The sequence below is a fragment of the Cuculus canorus genome, chromosome 2, assembly GCF_017976375.1.
Source record: "Cuculus canorus isolate bCucCan1 chromosome 2, bCucCan1.pri, whole genome shotgun sequence".
Lineage (NCBI taxonomy): Eukaryota > Metazoa > Chordata > Aves > Cuculiformes > Cuculidae > Cuculus > Cuculus canorus.
In genome coordinates this window covers 99,915,907-99,935,273 of record NC_071402.1, presented here as the reverse complement: position 1 = coordinate 99,935,273, position 19,367 = coordinate 99,915,907, and the positions used below count along the sequence as shown (strand labels likewise).

The following is a 19,367-nucleotide window of genomic DNA, read 5'->3' as shown; positions in this document are numbered from 1 at the left end:
TTCTATTTTTAGTAATCATGAGACTGGATGTATTGTGTTTTTCAAGCAACATCCAAGCAGAATAACAGAGATGGGAAACAGCATCTAATAAACCCAGGAAGGTTTCCTTGACTCTATGTCAGTTAATCCGATATTACTCAATAAATATTTATGGATTAATGAAAGGCAGGAAACAAAAGGTCATTTTTGGCAATGTAATTTTAAAAGAGAGGTAGTTGCTTTCTGAAGACGTTTTGTGAAGCTGTCCTTCAAGTGATTTCCAGCCCATGGAATTACATGTTGTTAGGCACGTGTGAGTCAATCCATCATTGCCATGACTGATTGTCCCATGAATCCTGTCTTCCAGCTCTGTGTCTTCCAGTCTAAAGCACTCCACCAGCAGGAAGCACTTCTGTAACTAATAAGACCAGATTCTTGAAATATTTGCCAAAGCAGAGGTAAAACTCAAAGCAAACGCTAACCATGTTCTATTTGTCTATTTTGGAGTGAAATGAAGTATCGTATCTGATTTTATGTTTCCTGCTTCACATCCAGGGAAAAGTGTGCATGTGCAAAACTTTGTGTTTTTTCCACTTTTACAATATTGATCTAATAAAGGATATTTTTTTTTTCTCTTTGCTACTTTAGCTTCTTGTAGTTTTGTTTTCAGCTCTGTAATTTATTACTTAGCTTTTGATTTTGAAAGGATAAACTTAACTTATTTTTGTCAAGGTCATACCGGTGACAATGGAAGGCATACTGTGCACCTATATGTCAAAGAATAGGGAGGTACCTGGGACAGTCTTGAAATTCCTGCCACCTAACTTGCAGCTCCTAGGAATCTGCAATGCCTTGTTCCCGTGAGCTACAAGACTTGGCAACATATCCTGTTAAACTGGTGGAAAGAAGTGCCTCTTGGCAAGCACCGATAACAGCCTTTTGCAAGAAAAAAGAAGTGGAAATGGCTCTGTAAATATGCATGAGACTGCAATCAAAATCCTAGCTGCACTTAGTGGCAACTTTGCTATAAATTTTAATGATAGATTAAATAATCACACTATTCTAAAGTCATACTACATAACAAAATGCACACCACTGCCCCTTCGAGTTGTGTATTGATTTATTCATTTTTTGGACTTGTGTTAAGACAAAATGGGTATTAGACATGAAGACAACTGAGAGGACAGCAAACTGTTTCCTACAAAGCTTTACTAAGGTCCATGAGCCTGAAGAATGCTTAAAGAGTGCTTTAGAGATGCTTTAAAGTTATCCTTTACCCATGGAATTTGAATGATTGATTGCAATATAGGTGCAGGAAAGCCATGGGATTTTGATTTTTTTCTATATTATTATAATAATTATATTAACACAAACATCTTATCAATGTGATTTTTTCTCTCTGCAGTAGTGAAGCTCCCTGCTGTATCTTTTTTTCAAATATAATTATCTTTGCAAATGTCCAGTCACTGTGATACAAAGGAAAACATATAGATTTGGATTTTAATGCTGCATGTGTTTTTGTAGACTTTTGTGCTGCCACTAATTTACAGAATTGTGCTGGAGGCTTAGAGGGCTCTGCATGGTTTTTCAAATATTTGTACGAAGTTGAAAATCTGTAGGTAGACTGCACATAACTTTGGTATTACAAACATAGTAGAATGTTCATCTTGAAGATTAATTTTCTTTAGTGGTACTACTTTAAATTTCCAGTCTGCTTTGAGTAAGTGATTCTGAGTACGTCTGTGAAAATTGACTTTTGCGTGAGCATTTTGTGTCTCAGGAGCCAGTTTAAATGGAGACTTCCATAGGGAAAGTCAGTAATATTTCTAGACAAGTAGCTTACTTTATTGCTTTTGATAGCTAATAGAATGGGAATAAATTGAATTATGTCATCTGACATTACATTTTCTTTGGGACTAAGGAGCCTAGCAAGAACTAGAAGTGCATTGGCAATCAGAAGTTGTTTTTCCCCGAGACGCTTAAAGCCTACATGCATCTATCTATGGTTGGAAGTGAAAAGTAATGCATTCCTCCACTTTACAAGGAAATTTAAATGTAAAAGCTGTTTTATAATGACATGCAAGACCCAGCCTTAATGGAGAAAACATATGAATAAACACCTTTAGTGCTGAAGGGGGAAAGAGACCATTAACTACTGCTAGAATTTTTCAACTACTTCATCTCTTATAACCTAAGTAGCTGTGTCTGTTTTAATGCCAAGGTTAGTCATTATAATGATGGTCTTTAATTTTAACTATGTATGATCCCTGGAAGAAAGGAGAAAAGAGATAGTTAAGTTACCTGTTGTTGTTTGTCCAAAGAAAGAGGAGTCCTACTTTGGTTTTTGCATTATGTTTAAATATAAAGTTAATTTAATTTAACTTTACAAAAACTACTTACATCCACAGAACGTGACCAGCCGTGTTCAAGAAATTTTGGACATTAAAAGGATATGTTAGGAGTACATATTGTGCTCTTTTGTCCAGAAACAGACTTCTGCCATTAGGTAGCAATCTGAACTATGTCAGAAGAGAGGATTAAGCCCTACTGACGCATTAACGCTGCACAATGGTCTGAGCCATAGTTATGCGACTCAGATAACAGACAGTGACGTCCTGGCACACATTGATAACAAGACCAAACTTCTCCCACTCCAAAATGCTGCTAGTACAGTTAACTCCATGAGGCATCATGTTGGTAGAAGTGTTTTTTAACAGCAGTCAGGTAGCCTCTGGGCCCAAGAGATCCACAGTACTTCAGCCTAGTACTGGGGAAACAAGCCTACCTGAGGGAAGCCTTGGGGCAATGCAGCAGGTCTAAGAGGGATGACTAAAGCTTTTTCACTCATTCAAGTTGCACCTTCAGATAAAGCAATGTGTAAGCTGAGCACTGCTGCAGTTTCATATGGTGATTCTGTGGAGGGTGTTTAATGCTTCCCTCCCACACAAGCCCCTCCTGCTGTTTCCTGGTGTGCAGGCTTGCCTTTGGCCTGTTATCAGACCTAACATTTGGATTGCATCCCACTGGTATTCATGGCACTCCACACAGACCTATTTCCCCAGGGTGTGTGGGGCTGCCTCTGCCAGACCCATGCCTGCTGCAGGGTGGCCTCCTGCCCCTGGTAGGGCTCACACATCTGCTGAGGAACAGGCAGGCACAGCAGCCTGGGCAGGGATTCCAGGTAGGCGATAGCCAAAGCTGTGGACCTGATAACACCAGTCTGCAGAGCTGCAGTGCCTCTTGGCCAGCTGCTGCACCTGGTCTGGAATAACAGTGTCTCCAAGTGCCACGTGCAGGTAAGGATCTCAGAGTGAAAAGGGAATAGGATCATAGAGTCATGGAATTGTTTGTTTGGAAAAGACCTTTGAGATCATCAAGTCCAATATTAAACCATATCCCTGAGCACCTCATCTATCCACCTTTTAAATACCTCCAGGGATGGTGACTCAACCACCTCTCTGGGCAGCTGTGCCAGTGTCTGACAACCCTTTCAGTAAAGAAGTTTTTCCTAATGTCTAACCTGAACCTCCTCTGGTGCAACTTGAGATTTTTCTCATCCTCTCACTTGTTACTTAGGAGAAGAGACCAACACCCACCTCGCTACAGCCTCCTTTCAGGTAGTTGTAGAGAGCAAGAAGGTCTCCCATCAGCCTCCAGGATAAACGGCCCCTGTTCCCTAAGCTGCCTCTCTTAAGAGCTGTTCTCCAGCCCCTTGACCAGCTCTGTTGCCCGCTCTGGACACATTCCAGGACCTCAACATCTTTCTTGTAGTGAGGGGCCCAAAACTGAACACAGGATTCAAGCATTCACCAATGCTGAGTACAAGGGCAGAATCACTTCTCTGGTCCTGCTGGCCATGCTGTTTCTGATACAGGCCAAGATGCCATTGGCTTTTTGGCCACCTGGGCACACTGTTGGTTCATGTTCAGTCGGCTGTCAATCAACACTCCTGGGTCCTTCTCCACCAGGCAGCTTTCCAGCCACTCTTTCCCAAGCCTGTAACACTGCATGAGTTTTTTGTGCCCCAAGTGCAGGACTTGGCACTTGGCCTTGTTAAACCTCATCCTGTTGGTTGCAGCCCGTTCATCCCGGCTTTCCAGATCCTTCTGTAGAGCCTCACTACCCTCCAGCAGATTGACAGTTTAGTGTCATTTGCAAACTTACAGAGGCTACACTCAATACCCTCATCCAGATCATCAGTAAAGTTATTGAACAAAACTAGACCCAACACTGACTCCTATGAAACACCACTTGTGACCCGCCTCCAGCTCTCTTTTCCACATTAGTTTGAGTGTCTGATGTGTCAGGCTCATCAGTACATCACAAAATCTGGTGATGGAGTGCATTGTCTATCTTTTTACAGTAAATGATGCCACCAGCGTGCTCCTCTTCCTCTTTGCCGGCAGGGCAAAAAAAGGATCACATTGTATTTCAGCGTATCAGTCATGAAAATATTTTCTTCAATGATGTCACTGGTATAGAAACTAAAGGATCTGATTATAACATTCATATAGCAAACAGGCGGCAAACAGAGGTGAATTTAGTCTCAGCTGGCTGTTTAGGCCCTTCTGGAAGGCTTCAAGCTCTACAACAGGGGTTCGATTGCATGCGTGCCTCTTAGCCACTGCAGTACAGTGTCCAGGGGCTGCAAGTCTGCAAGTGGGACTTAAAGCTAAGCACTTCAACAAATGACAGCAAATGGTCCACCTCATGTCATGTGAGGAATAACACCAGAGGCTTGTTTTGGTATTTAAAATAAAAAACAGGTTTCCTGTTCTCCTCTGCCACTTTTCTTTGAAAGACAAGCATGACTTCATTAAAAATCATGACTTGGTAATTTCCATAATTATCTGTTTAAATCTGCAAAAGTTTGCATTAGTTCTACAACACAGAAAATAAACTTACATGCACCAGAGACAGCACTTATTATTCTGCTAGCAAGGTGACAAGTTTATTATATTTCAGTCTCCTGATATTACCAGCTCTTCTAAAACATCAGCAGAATACTGTGAAAGTATCAAAAAATGCCTCAGGGATAAACTCACTTCTGCCAGGGCATAGCTATCAGAGATGTCACCAGGGATAGTTTATGTAGATGAGAACAAGTAATAATGTCCGTTTAAATCTGTCTCCCCCCGTATGAGGTAGAAACAGATTTAAGGGGAGACAAAGTCTCCTTTGAGTTTCTATAAATCTTGTGGTACAGCTGGCAAATCAAAGGCAGATAAGTTTAATAAGGTAAATCTGTAGGATCTTCTCCTGAAGCAGGAGCATCTTAACCAAGCCAAAGGTAGTAGTCTATTTGGGGAAATGGCCAGGAAAAACAAGGGGCAAGAAATGGAATGTGTGCTACTAGTAGAAACTGAAGCAGGCTGCCTTGTTGCTCTCTTAATGCTCCCTTAACTCCCCGATTCTCGCATCAAACCACTTCAGTCTCAGAACTTGCCCATACCTTTGCCAGCCCAGCTTTCAGCATATACCCTCATTCTGCTCCATTGTTGTCTCCCCACACTTTCATCTCTTCTGGCAGCCGTGATCACCAGGATTGTCTGATCTTTGGCACCCTCTCCACTTTTGGCCAATAGGACTGTAGATGATCATCACATCAAGAAGCAAGTCTTACATCAGTTAAATGTCACAGTCACTGAAAATGTGCTGCTGAAGAAATGAAATTTAAAGTTTTTCAGATATAGGAGAAACAGTGTGCACCGACAGTGTGTTGTTCATGTGAAACCATAAAATTAAGTCTACACCCATATTATTCTAAAACCTAAATTCCAGCCTCTATGACCACTCGGTCCATAAAGCAAAAGATTGTATATAAATCGAATGTGATTAGATTCTGCTCAAGTATTTTCAGCACAGGCCTGTGAAAACTACACTATATGATTTTCTTTATATCTAGTGAAATATGTTATGTATGTTTAAGTATAATTTAATAACCTTTGATATATTTCTGATATATGAAATATATGAAATAAAATATTGAATATTCTATTTATCAACCCAAAATATTTGGATTTTCTCATTTTGTGTGAAACTATTGTGCACTACAGATAACACTAGGAAAAGTCAAGTTATTGGTATGTAAATCTTGTATGATTTTTATAAGGAAAAAAAGAATGGAGATGTCAGTTTCCACTAGTCTTCTAGTAGATGCCAGCAGCAAAGCCATCCCTGTATCTGCTGTGCTGCTGGAAACTGTACATGGAGCACTAGATATCTTCACCCCAAAGCAAGCTACAAGTTTCAGATTTAGGTGATCCATCCCTACTCCAGAATACACAATAACTTTCACGTTTGTCACGCTCTGGAGGAGGTCTTGGTCAATGATTGGTTTGTGCCACTACAAATAAGTTACTTGAACCTTTTTACTCATATGCTTTCTGTTTTCAAGAAATTCCTTCATGGTGATGAGGTAGAAATGTTTCTTTGGGAATGCCATGTGGCTTTGCAGTATCCCAGGTATGCTACCGATTTCATACCAAAAGCTCAGGCAGATCTCTTCCCATGAGCTGCAAAAAAGAAGAAAGGCACAAAGTGTCAGAAAAAATGCATATAATTATTTCCAGAACATTTTAAAGAATAATGAACTTTCATATCCTGTTTCATTACATCTATGACAAAAAGACCTTATAAAAACACATATTTAGATAGTGAGGTAAACAAACCAAGACAAGAAAGCAGCTCTTTTAAAATATACTACAAACTATACAAAAACTCACACAGAGGTGTTTCCAAAAGTAGGGTTCTTTACCTGTGTGCGTAAATCTAATTAAACACACAGTAATCAATATATTTGTATTTATTCAGTTCTGGTCAGAAACGGTGCCAGGCATTTAACATAGTCAACACACCTGGTCATTTTGATTACAGGGTGTTAATATATATTTAAACAAAGAACTAAGATGCAATAACTTTTCTATTAGTTCATTATCATTTCATAGTTAAAACTTACATATGCACATGCCTGTCTCCTACTGAGGTATTCAGCTATCAGAGTTGCCTTATTTGCATCTAAGATGTCCTCCTGTAGGTATGATGTTTTACCATTTAAATATCCTAAGGTAAGTTAAGGATACAAATTTTCTTGTCTTCATCCCAGTCTTATTAAGCAGAACAATAAGATTAAGTAGCTCCTCTATAAAAAGTTACAAATCCTTACTATGTATGGATTCTCATGCCCCCGCACGTGTACAAATACTCTCTTTGTTTTCCAAGTGTTCTGCCTAACCTACTACACTTGTACCGTAACTTTGAATCCTACCTTGTTACTGTTTGGTACCTTTACCTGGAGTTTGGATCCTTCATCAGACGTATTCACAGAATCAAATCTGAACAAATATGTTCTCTCATTTGTCTGTAAATATTTTTGTTCACTCTCACCCAGTGTGTAACACACAATTATTCCTACTCAGTTACTTAGTTTCAGGACCATCAATAGCCTGGTGCAATAAATCTCCTTCCCTAGCGTGAATTCATAAATTACCATGGAATCATAAAATCACTAGGTTGGAAAAGACCTCTTGGATCATTGAGTCCAATCATTCCTATCAACCACTAAACCATGACCCTGAGCACCTCATCTACCCATCTATTAAATACCCTCCAGGGATGGTGACTCAACCACCTCCCTGGGGCAGCCTGTTCCAGTGCCAATGACCCTTTCCATGAAATTTTTTTTCCTGATGGTCCAGTCTGAACACCCCTGGCACAGCTTGAGGCCATTCCCCCTTGTCCTGTCCCCCTGTCACTTGGGAGAAGAAAGCTAGCACCCTTCTCTCTACCAACCTCCTTTCAGGTAGTTGTAGACGAGCAATAAGGTTTCCCCCTCAGCCTCCTCTTCTCCAGGCTAAACAACCCAGCTCTCTCAGCCGCTCCTTGTAAGACTTGTTTTCCAGCCCCTTCACCATCTTCATTGCTCTTATCTGGACATACTCCAGAGCCTCAACATCCCTCTTGCTCTGTGAGGGGCCCAGAATTGCACACAGTATTTGAGGTGCGGTCTCACCCAGTACCAAGTACAGGGGCAGAGTAAACTCCCTGGACACTGCTGGTCACACCGTTTTCTGAGACAAGCTGAGATGCCACTGGTCTTCTTGGCCACCTGGGCACCACTGCTTGCTCATGTTCAGTCAGGTGTCAACCACCCACATCTCCTCCTCCACGGACCAGCTCTTTCCAGCCACTCTTTCCCCCTAGTCTGTAGCACTGCACAGGGTTGTTGTGCCCCAGTGCAGGGACCCAGCATCTTTGGCCTTGTTAAACCTTATGCCATTGGTCGTCAGCCAGTGGTCCAGCCTGTTCAGGTCCCTTGCAGAGCTTCCTACCTCAAGAAGATCTACACTTCTGCCCAGCTTAGTACCATCCGCAAAATTGTTAAGGGTTGTACTCAATGCCTTCATCCAGGTCATTGATAAAGACATTGAACAAGACTGGGACCAGCACTGAGCCCCTGGGGGTACCACTTGGACTGGCCTCCAGCTGGAGTTAACGCCATTTACACCACTCTCTGGGCCCGGCCATCCAACCAGCTTTTCACCCAGGAGAGCGTGTGCCTGCCAGGCCAGAGGCAGCGAGTTTCCTAAGCAGAATGCTGTGAGAAACTGTGTCAAAGGCTTTACTGAAGTTCCAAGAAGACTACATCGCCTACAGGAGGCGGGTCACTGTCATAGAAGACAATCAGGTTAGTTTGGCAGGACCTGGCTTTCATGAATCTATGTTGACTGGGCCCTGATCACCCGGTTTCTCTTGCATGTGCTGTATGATAGCACTCAAGATCACTTTTCCCTGGCACTGAGGTCAGACTGACAGGCCTGTAGTTTGCTGGATCCTCTCTCTGACCCCTTCTTGTAGATGGGTAAACATCAGCCAGCCTCCAGTCAAGTGGACCTTCCCCCAGTCAGCAGGACTGCTGGAAGATGATGGAAAGGAGTTGGCAAGTACGTTCACCATCTCCCTCAATACTCTTGGGTAGATCCATCCAGACCCATAAACTTGTGAGTGTCTAATTGGCCAAGCAAGTTTCTAACCACTTCCTCTTGGATCACGGGAGCTTTGTTCTGCTCCTCTAGCTCATGGGGATGTATATACAGGGAACAACTTTCCTTACTATCAAAGACTGAGGCAAAGCAGGCATTAAGTACCTCAGCCTTGTCCACATCCTTTGTCACAGTTGTTCCCTTCGCATCCAATAAGGACTGAATATTCTTCCTGGTCCTCCTTTTACTTTTAATGTATTTATAGAAAGAGTTTCCATGACGGCAACTACATCATAGTCTCCTTGCCCTACAATAGCTTCCAATTCCTCCTGTTTATTGCTCATGCTGGTTGGTGTAAATGCACTTCAGCTGGGCTGTTATTCTCTCAGGTCTCATAAAGGGAATAGTGTTCAGTCCCAAATGACTGGTCCTTGGCACCCATCAGTGCCAATTACATCTTTTCTGTCACTAGATGTACTTGCCCCTACTTGCTCTGAGTTGATACACTGGAAGTCCTTGACAGTACACCCTCTCTCAGGCACTGGAGTGCCACTTCCAGGCTCATTCATGACTAACCTGGCTTCATCCCCCTCCCCCTTCACATCTAGTTAAAGGCTCTATTAATGAGCCCTCCTAGATTTTTGGTGAGGATTTTTGTACCCCTAGGAGACAAGCATGCTGCATCCCTGGTAATGAAGCCTGGGGGTGCATGAGCCAGTCCATGATCAAAAAACCCAAAGTTTTGCTCCTCACACCAGGTTTGGAGCCAGGTATTAATCAACTGATTTTTCTTGATCTCTCCCTCTTTGTTCCTTGTTGTTGGAATGGAGTTAAACACTGTCTAAGTAACTACGTCTAAGTAATTTAGAAAAATGTTCCAGACAGAGGTCTTGAAAAGAAATTGCACAGCTTATCATGAACTTTGACTTACCAGGTTAATTTTTAAATACTTTTGTTCACAGATTTTTGCAGCCTGCTGTCCTGAAGAGACATCAGTGACTCCAAAAGTTAGGGTTTTTTTTCAGCAATCACTGACCATTTGTTAGTGGGTCCCAGGGGATCTGTGGATTGACAGCTTTTCTTGTGGTTTCTTTTTTTTTTTTTTTTTTTTTTAAATAAACTATTTACAGCTACCATTGATTTTCCATAAGATAAGCTTTAAGAATTTTGGGAAGAGCTGCAGGGAGAACTGTTCAACCACTGAAGGTCTTGGAATCCCCTGTAGCAATACTTGCTGTTGTCTTGTCAGTGGTATTTCACTATTTGCATCTGAATGTCTAACCCTTGGCCTGTCTACACATCCTTCTATAACTTCATTTTACCATCCCTTCAAGAAGCCTGACGATATTGCAAAACCATGGAAAGGCTTCCTGATTTTATGGAGTTGACAACCATTTTACTGAATTTCTTGACTTCATTGCTTGCTCACAGAAAAAAGAATGCAAGAAAAAGCTTGGCCCTGGGCTGTAAATTAGGACTTATCACTAATTTTGCCTTAGGCTCTGCCTTCACCCATGTAATTTCAGTGGTAGACCTAACATTGTCTCACAGCCAGTCAAATAAAAGCATCATTTTTGTCTGCATGGAGGAACTAAATCTCTTGGGATTTACTTCCCTTTTCAAAAGATGCCCTCAGGAAAATTGAATATACTTTTTCAGTGACTGGCTCTGCTTTAACATGTAAATGAAGCAGAATTTTTCTTACACTAGAAAACCTTTGGCCAACTAACATTTCAAAGGAGCCTGCTTTCTTCAACATTTTGACATAAAACCAGAACATTGCACTATTGGCTGAAAAGTGTTTCAGGATATTTCTGCAGGGAATTAATTCTGCAAATTCTGCAGGGAATTAATGATCAATTCACCTTTAATATATTTGAATGAGTCACACAAACTGCTTGGTATACTTGCTTATCATTATGTAGCAGCAAGTACTGTGAACAGAACACAGATATGCACTGAAACAGTGGACCAAAGATATCAAAGTGCATAACTGCTTAGTTTAAAATCTTCAAACAAATCTCTTTTATTAATTCTACTTTACTTTTCTGAATTGTAAGTAACAGTACAGATCAAGTATAGTGAGAAGATAGTTTTCAGCATCATGACAACAGCTGTGGTGCAGGAACAGGTTGCCTTTTTTTTTTTTAGTTTAAAATTACTACTTTAAGAAATACGGCCTTCTCATACATCTGAGATTTAGTGATAACATCTGGCACACATCATTTGGGGAACACTTCACTTGGAATGGGCTGGCCATTGAGAACAGCCAGCATATTTGCTATTGCTTCTTCTGCCATCATGCGGAGAGCTTGGACTGTTGCTGTTCCAATGTGAGGGGTTATGATGATGTTATTTAGTTTTAATAAAGGATGATCTCTGTAATAAACAGAAAGAACAGAATGTATTACACAAAGAACAGAAAGTATTACAAAGAGAATTTACTCTGCAGCTATCCCATGCTAGTGGTTGAGAACTGAACCTCAGGAAAAAACAATGATGCGTGGAGATAAAAGGGTCACAAGCACAGAACCAGCAGAAAGCTGTGAGAAGCTTGATTACCCATTTCTTCTTCCTCTTTATTGGTCTCATTGCCTTGCCTGTCATTTAGGCTAACTGACAATTGCAGGAAAGAACAGTTTGTCATTTGTTTATGATAGTGTGAGACTAGTTGAGGTTTTGCCCTTAAAAAGTGAGAGACACTCCTCATGGAAGTCAAGATCACGAGCACAGTTTTGCACACAGTTTAAAACTCTTCAGATTAACAGAATTGCAAACAGGTTTCTTTACCTTGGCAGAGGCTCAGGGTATGTCACGTCCAGAGCAGCAGCCCTAACAACTTTATTCTGGAGGGCTTCTGCCAATGCATCTTGATCAATAACTGCACCTGCATTGAAAATAAACCTTGCTATTGTGACAGATTAATGACCATGTTTTTACCTGAAAGTGGGGAAAGATCTCAAGTGAGAAAACTTACAGGATCCTCACGTTATTAGAATGTCTTTCTAATAACCATTAACCAAACAAAACAAAAATCTTACTTCTTAATCTTTGATTAGAGGAGATTATGGTCCACTGCATAAGGCTTTTCCTGGGATGTGACCAGTTTCAGTCTTTTCCTCATTTCAACACTGACTTCCCACATTACTATAGACAAACCATTTGATCTCTTCAAGCTTTCCACTTTTTTTACTTCTGCTTTGTATGCTGAAACTATAACATCTCTTATTTTATGCTTGTTCAGTACCAACAGATTTGTAATCCCAAGTGAGGGTTTTTTCTGTATAGCTGTTCCAAATGAAATGTATATCTTCCCTTGTATTCCAGACATCAGCAATGCTTATAAACCTTTCATTTACTTCCACAAAAAAAGTGCTATCTTTAGGCTAAAGAGAACAGAATATCTACTAAGCACCCCTAAATTCCATAGGACCTTTGAACACAGAATCTGTTCTATAGTAAGTCATTCATTTGTGGACTGCTGGCTACTTCATGACTCAAACAATACAGGGTCATCACAGACTGAGGTTGGAGGAGGGAATGTCAACATAATCAGACGGAAACACAGTCTTAGCTGTGGAGCCACAGTGAGTTTAGATCATCCTACCTCGGCTGATGTTTATAAGAGTAGCTGTGGGTTTCATCAGCCCCAGCTCCTTTTTCCCAATCAGTTTGTGAGTCTCAGGAGTGAGGTTCACAACCAACATAACAAAGTCAGATTGCTGCAGCAAGTCTTCAATCTTCTCACAGTAGTGGGCACCAACTGCCTCTTCCTCCTCCTTTCTTCTGAAGAAAAAATGCACACACTCCCAAATTGACACAACTATCTCTAATTGGCTTTAACAATCAATAAACCTGAGACAGATCTGGAACAGCATAGAGATCAAGAGGTCTGAGGTCAAGGTAAAGGAAAAGACGTTGATAGGTATGGATGGTCGGGGAGAGGTGGCAAGGATGTGGGCTGGAGGGAGAAAGAGGCTAGAGCTAGCACTGAAGGAGTGACAAAAGCAAAGCAGGCAGGCAATATTAGGTGTAGGAGGTTGAGGATGAAGTCAGACTCCCCTCTTCTTCCCTGCATCTGTGCCAATCACTGGAGAATGTCCCCTTGCCTGACATGTGAGTTAGGACTCAGAATGGAAAAGGAATGAAGGGGAAGTGAAGTCTGCAAGAAAAGGAACTATAAATCTAAAAGAAGCTAAGACCCTTATGCCTGGTGCCAGTGCGATGAGTGATACGGCTGGGCTGAGGAGAGGGGTTATTGCCAGGGTGAGCCAGGAGCCTGAAGCTTGAAGAGTGCAGCAGGACAGGGGACACAGTGAGGGCACAAGGCCTGTTTGCTTGGACAAAGTCTTCAGAAAGGTTACACAGCTCTTGTTCCAAACTGCTAGTAGCTACCCAGTGCAGTGAGCGCAGGAAGCAAGGGGGAACTGCTTCCAGAGTGGAGCAGTAGGGAGCCGAAGCAAGAAAGCACTAGCATGCTGGTGCTCCCCATGCTGCTTCCAAGTGTCACTAACGCCTAGCAAAATCAGAAGACACAGAGCAGAGCTGTAGTTTCCATCAGTGCCCCCTGACTAACTACATGCAGAAAGCAGATGTTTTTACCTCTGTTTCCTGTTATGGTACAGGATCCTCATATGGAAGGCTCTGGCTCTCTGAGCCACTTTGTATCCAATGTTGCCCATCCCGATGATCCCAAGTGTAGATCGGGTTACTTCCACCCCCAGCCAGTCAACAGCAAAATACTTTGTGTCTGGAGAAACCGCAATCTGGCAGCCTGAGCATAAATAGGTACAAGCAAAAGTGTAATAGGTACAAAGGGCTACAAATAGGGGAAAGAAAAAGTCTTTCACCATCACAGCAGTGAGGCTTTGAAGAAACCCTTACAAAATATCCTTGATAATTTTGACCAGTGTATAGAAGATTCTGGATGGTGCCATTCCCCACAGACAGGGCTGGAGCCAGTAACACTGGGTGGCTCCAAGGTGGATACTGTGCTGGGAGGAATGGCTCCTCAAGGAATTAACTCTTTTGTATCAGGAGTATTTTCTTGGAAGTTCAAAAATAGCGCTTTTTTGACATTTGACCCCTCTTCCAGCATTGATTTCACTTTATTTAAGCTGGGGTAAATCTCACCATTTCTCTCCTGAATCACAATCCAAAGCAGCACCACTACCTGAGTATTTAGTGAGCTATTATACAAAGAACTTGAAGTCCAGCAAGATGCAATAGTAAGAAAACATCATGGGGAAAGAGCTGTTATTTCATACTCAGGAGTGGAGCAGCAGTGACAGAAGACTCAGTCCCTGAAGACAGGCAACTTCTTGTGACAGTCTCTACTGACACCTTCCTTCCCCTGAACGGCACTGCATATTAAGCGCACTTTGGTAAAGCACCTACTTTTAAGGACACACACTAATGTTGGCAGTCCAGTTTGAAAAAACTTTGTCAAAAGGATCATCATCTATTTCTATAATAATACTGATGCTCTTCTGGACATAATACCCATTGGTTTAGATAAACTCTTCACAGAAGCAGGAAAAAAATGAAGAGTTATAATAATTACTGCTCTAGAGCTGGGGACATGGCCATTAATGCTTTGTACCGTCCTGTAGCTCCTAGTACTTGTTCCAAGGGGAAATGGAGAAGTGGTGACATTTGATTTGAATGCATTTTGAGTTCACTTTTTACAGCTATAAGCAACCCATCCAGTGAACAGGCAGAGAAGAATTAAGCCCCAGACATTATTCCAAACAGGAAATCACAAATGACCTTAAAGTGCATAATTTAGACACAGGTCTTACTCTTGTCATCATTGCCTTAAAAAGAAGTGGGACACAGGAAAAGCAGAGGCCTTTGAAAATGGAGTCCCCAGATTTTTTTTTCCCTGTAAAAGCAACCCAGATATTGATTCAGACAGTTCATCTGCATCATAGTAAAAGTGAGATATGCCCAAGAAGCAGTTAAGATCCAGAAAAATTTAAAACATTACCTTCTACTAGTCTTCTGGCAGAGGCCAGCATCAAGGCCATCCCTATGTCTGCTGTTGAGTCCGCCACAGCGTGTGGGGTGTTGGTGACTTTTACGCCAAAGTTAGCAATCATTTTCAAGTCTAAGTGATCGACTCCAACTCCAGAGTTTCCAATTACCTTTAAATTAGGCAAGCTTTCTAGAAGTTTCCGGTCAATAGTTGGCCTGCACTCAAACACGAAAATAGATTGGATTTTTTTGCTGATTTCTCTTTTGTTTTCAAGAAATTCCGTCATGGTGATAAGACGAAAGTGTTTCTTCAAAAGTGCTGCAAGGTCTTCTAGCACACCATGAGTTCCTCCTACACCTAAAATCAAAACACCCGGCAACTCTTCTTCTGCCATGACCTGCAGCAGGGGAATAGAAATCATTTAGGAGAGCACCCTTAACGTAGTTATCCTTTAAATTCACATCTGTAAAACAGGAAACTGATGGGACTCGATACTGCCTTTAATGATACAGAGAAAATCCACAGTCACTCAGTACTAGCATACTACATTAGACAGCTTCCCAGCATTTTCATCTAAGCTGCAGTTAGGCTGTACCACCAAGGAATAATCCATCCCATCAGATCTAAATCCCGTACTACGAGGTGTTACTCAAATAGTTTCATTTTAGTTCTGAATCAAATTGATTTCATACAAATATAGTAGCTTCTTGACCTTATTCACAATTCATTTTTACAAGTGATGGTATGAAACAGAGGCCACTAGAAAGTTACTCAAAGTTTGTTGCCTGTTGGTGAAGCTGCAGGTAGTGCAGGCAACCACTAAGGTTCAGATGGGTCTGACAAACATCTGTCAGGAATAGTTCAGGTCTAACAAATTTGCAAATGAGGGGTCATCCTTGGACAGCCGCTACACTGCTTCCCGTCAGTGTTTTAAAATATCAAGATCTCTACCTGAACTTACCCCCACAAAGTTTATCACAGCCGTGCCTCTATGCTGAGCCAATGGAGAAGAGCACTAGAGGTGATACCGTAGGTCCCATTGACAACACAGTGCTTCATACCAGAACTTTTCCCTTGGCCAGAGAGTTTTGAGTTCAGTCCTCTCTGCAACACTCATGCAAATGCATTGTATCCTACAATAAGACAGAGGCTCCACAAACAGCCACACACCTAATTAGAGGCAGCCCTTATTGACAGAATAGTAGGTGAGGATTTGCTGTTTGTCTTAGCAATAGCCATATCTAATTTCCTACAACTCTGTTTGCTGTGCTCCACTTGCTTTAGGTCTCTATCCCATTCTGCATCCTACATGTGGTTCTAAGAAACCTGACATCATGCTAAATGAATCAGAACAACTTTTCAGAGCAGTATGTTGATTTATTCTGCGCACACAGTGTTGGGCAGGAATTTCCTGCTGCTTCAGTCCTTTCACAAAAGCCTCCAGCGAGTAATCTGCACCCAAACCTGTGACAAAAAGGTGTCAATGTAGACTGGAAGTTTCTGTCAAACCATTGCCCTTGTCCTGAGCAAACTGCGTCAATTAAATGCTTATAATCTTGACACCAGCAATAGTACTTTATCCTGGCCTTGACCTGCAATTCTACAGCAGTTCCAGTCTGCTGCTGGACATGGGCTGGAAGGGGCCTTCATGTTAGGACAGGTCTGTAGCTCAATATGAACAGCTTCTCTGGTAACACTAACTGGTTCTGACCAGCAGCAAACAAAGCAATGAGATGCAGAGTACAACCATATTGCAAAGAAATACTACATTCTTAAATATATCTAATCTATTTCTTGCCAACTGAAAATAATTTGAACCCTGCCATCCCTCTACAGTTGTGAAAATTGTGCAAATTACCCTAGCCGTAGTCTGTATGTTTCTTAGAGTATCATGCAACATGACCTTCAAAGGATAAACTAGATTTGTCCTCCAGAATGAATGATACATAGAGTAAAAGACAAGATTTGTGACAGTGTAGTCCAGCTTCTTGATGATCACAACCTGATGCTCCTGCAGCAACCTGCGCAGGCTGGGTGGCAACTAAATATTATGCAGTTAAGTGATGGAAAACTGAGCATCAGATATGATCAACTGACCAAAGCAGCACTGTATTACACCATTTGCTTTCATTACCACTTCCTCTTCTATTACAACACACTATTCACAAAGGTCAGAGTCAGACGCACATTAATTTTAGAAATGAAACTTCACAAACAAAAAGGTGATCCATGAGGAAGCCACACTAAAATGCAGCGAGAGCTGGTTTAGTTTTAAACAAACCAGATGGTGCATTAGAAACAGGCCAGTCACATGTAATCAATCTTTCAATTAGTGTGGACATGCTGGGTCTGCCATAATTTCAGACCTGTTAAAGCTGCACATGAACCATTAATAGACTGCAGCTTTGGTTCAAGAGCTGGGTTTCCGCTAGTATCAGGTACACTATTAAAAACATATATTGACAGCAGCAAGCTACAAATACTAGAAGGAACCTTGCAGAGAGAAGGAGGTTCTCCAGATACCAACCTTGGTCTGAGGAGCAGTTATTGTTTGTCCTCTAGCACTACCTGGGCTGTCTTGTGCCTGTCTGTAATCCACACTTGTCCTGTGACAACCATGTCCATGGAAAGCAATAACTGGATGAATAAATTTGGAAGCAAAATTTGAAGCACCAGACTTCAAGGGCATTGTTTTTAAGAGACTGAATGCTTTCCTCCTGAACATAATTATTCACATATCAGATGTCTTGTCCAGTGCGCGAAATGTTCCACCTGTTAAGGGTATGACAATTTTGGTTTGGGACTAGTATCATCTGCAGTATCACTAAATTTTATTCTAAGCTGTCTCTCCTCCTGTTTTTAATTTACACAAAATTATGAGTTTCCATGTATGTATACATCTATAATCACATGTAACACTTCGATATAATGTATGTGTACTAAGTTCTGGTCACATTGCCGAGACAACTTTGAGTATACAACTCGAATTGAGACAAGCGGGCAGATAAAAAAGACGACATTTGAGCTAAATGAATCCGCCAGCCTTATTTATTCTGTGGAACTGCTCACTTGCAAATTTGTTGACTAGCACTGCTGTTTCACTCTGGACTTTGTCAAATCACAGCGAAATAAAATTGCAGAGTTTTTCCTGTTGTAAATGGAGTTCATAGCAAGCAGAATAAACCCCTCCCACCAGCTTCTCTACAGAACAACAACCAAAGAATTACCCCAGGGCTGCTTTCTTCCTTATGACGTCTTCGTTTTCTGCTGCTCGACTTCACTGTGGATGGAGGAACCCGCAGAGCCCGGTTCACGGGGAATCCACCGCGAGGCTGCACCGGGGCGGGCTTGAGGGGGCGGAGCAGCGCCGCCTGTGCCTCTGCTGCGGGGACAGCGGGAGCTGGAGCGCTTTGGGCTGGAATGACAGCGAGCTGCCTTCCTCTCCTTCGGTGGTCCCGGCATGGCACTTGATGGAAAGCAGATGCGGTGACACAAGGACCTTTGTAGTTTTTAGGGAGCTCCGCAGTTCTGGAGCAAAATACTTGGGCAGAGATTCACGCTGCCGAGCTCAAGCTGATGTGGGTTTCTCTAGTGGAAAATACACTTTTCTCCCTGCCTGCTGCAAGCTGACCTTCCATAGAATCATTTGGTTGGAAAAGACCTTTGAGATCATCGTGTCCAACCGCACCTGTCCAATACTGAACCATCCCTAAACACTTCATCTACCTGTCTTTTGAACACCTCCACGGACGGTGATTCCTTCACCTCCCTGAACAGCTGTTCAGAAGAACCAGTTTGGTGAAGAATTTTTTCCTGATATCTAATCTGAACCTTTCCTGATGAAAGTTGAGACCCTTTCCTCTTGTCCTAGAGCACAGCGTAGAATAAAGTGTAGGCCTTTCATGGAGCAAAAAGATTGGCCTGGGATGCACTATCACAGGGGCCAGCTCAGCTCTGAAACCCAATGCTGAAAGGTCCCAGTTTCACCGCTGATCAGTGAAACATCTGCTTAGTGTGTTTAATCCTGGCCTTGTGCTGGAGCGTGGCCGCTGCCAGGGGGTGGGCAGCGCAGCCCCCATGGGCAGGGTTGGCTCTGGGTGCAGGGGAAATCTGAAAGAAAACACACAAGATGGATACACAGTTGTCAGCCAGCTGGTTCAAAAGCACCTGTATTTTCACACAGTGCCCGAACCACAACTAGGGCGAAGTCCACCAAGATGGTAGTTACTGTGTGTTAATACACTGACAAAATCTTCCATAACCAAGAGGCATATACAGCTGCTCTCCTTGTTGCAGTATCTCCTTGATTCTATGCAGGAACACATATAATCATAGAATCGTTAAGATTGGGAAAGACCTCTATGATCAAGTCCAACCGTAAATAAATCCAAAGAAGGCACGGGGGGAACATCTCTAGGGTAGGCGGTAGC

The 19,367-nt window shown here is 42.1% G+C and overlaps 1 protein-coding gene across 3 annotated transcripts; it reads right to left on the bottom strand.

Moving 5' to 3' along the window:
* Window positions 1-10,196: 10,196 nt before the first annotated feature.
* Window positions 10,197-18,317, bottom strand: LOC104055767 (probable 2-ketogluconate reductase). 3 transcript variants are annotated; one of them, XM_054060528.1, is made up of 7 exons: window positions 18,165-18,310; window positions 17,465-17,709; window positions 14,950-15,334; window positions 13,563-13,734; window positions 12,568-12,743; window positions 11,751-11,847; window positions 10,197-11,339 (listed from the first exon to the last, which is right to left on the bottom strand). In XM_054060528.1, the coding sequence occupies exons 2-7, from the start codon at window positions 17,660-17,662 to the stop codon at window positions 11,183-11,185; spliced, it is 1,185 nt and encodes a 394-aa protein (XP_053916503.1). In that variant the 5' UTR covers window positions 17,663-17,709; window positions 18,165-18,310; the 3' UTR covers window positions 10,197-11,182. The 3 variants fall into 3 exon arrangements, with proteins under 3 accessions (XP_053916503.1, XP_053916502.1, XP_009555237.1); XM_054060527.1 differs by having other exon boundaries at window positions 10,214-11,339; window positions 12,568-12,746; window positions 18,165-18,309; XM_009556942.2 differs by lacking the exon at window positions 17,465-17,709 and having other exon boundaries at window positions 10,216-11,339; window positions 12,568-12,746; window positions 18,165-18,317.
* Window positions 18,318-19,367: the final 1,050 nt, after the last annotated feature.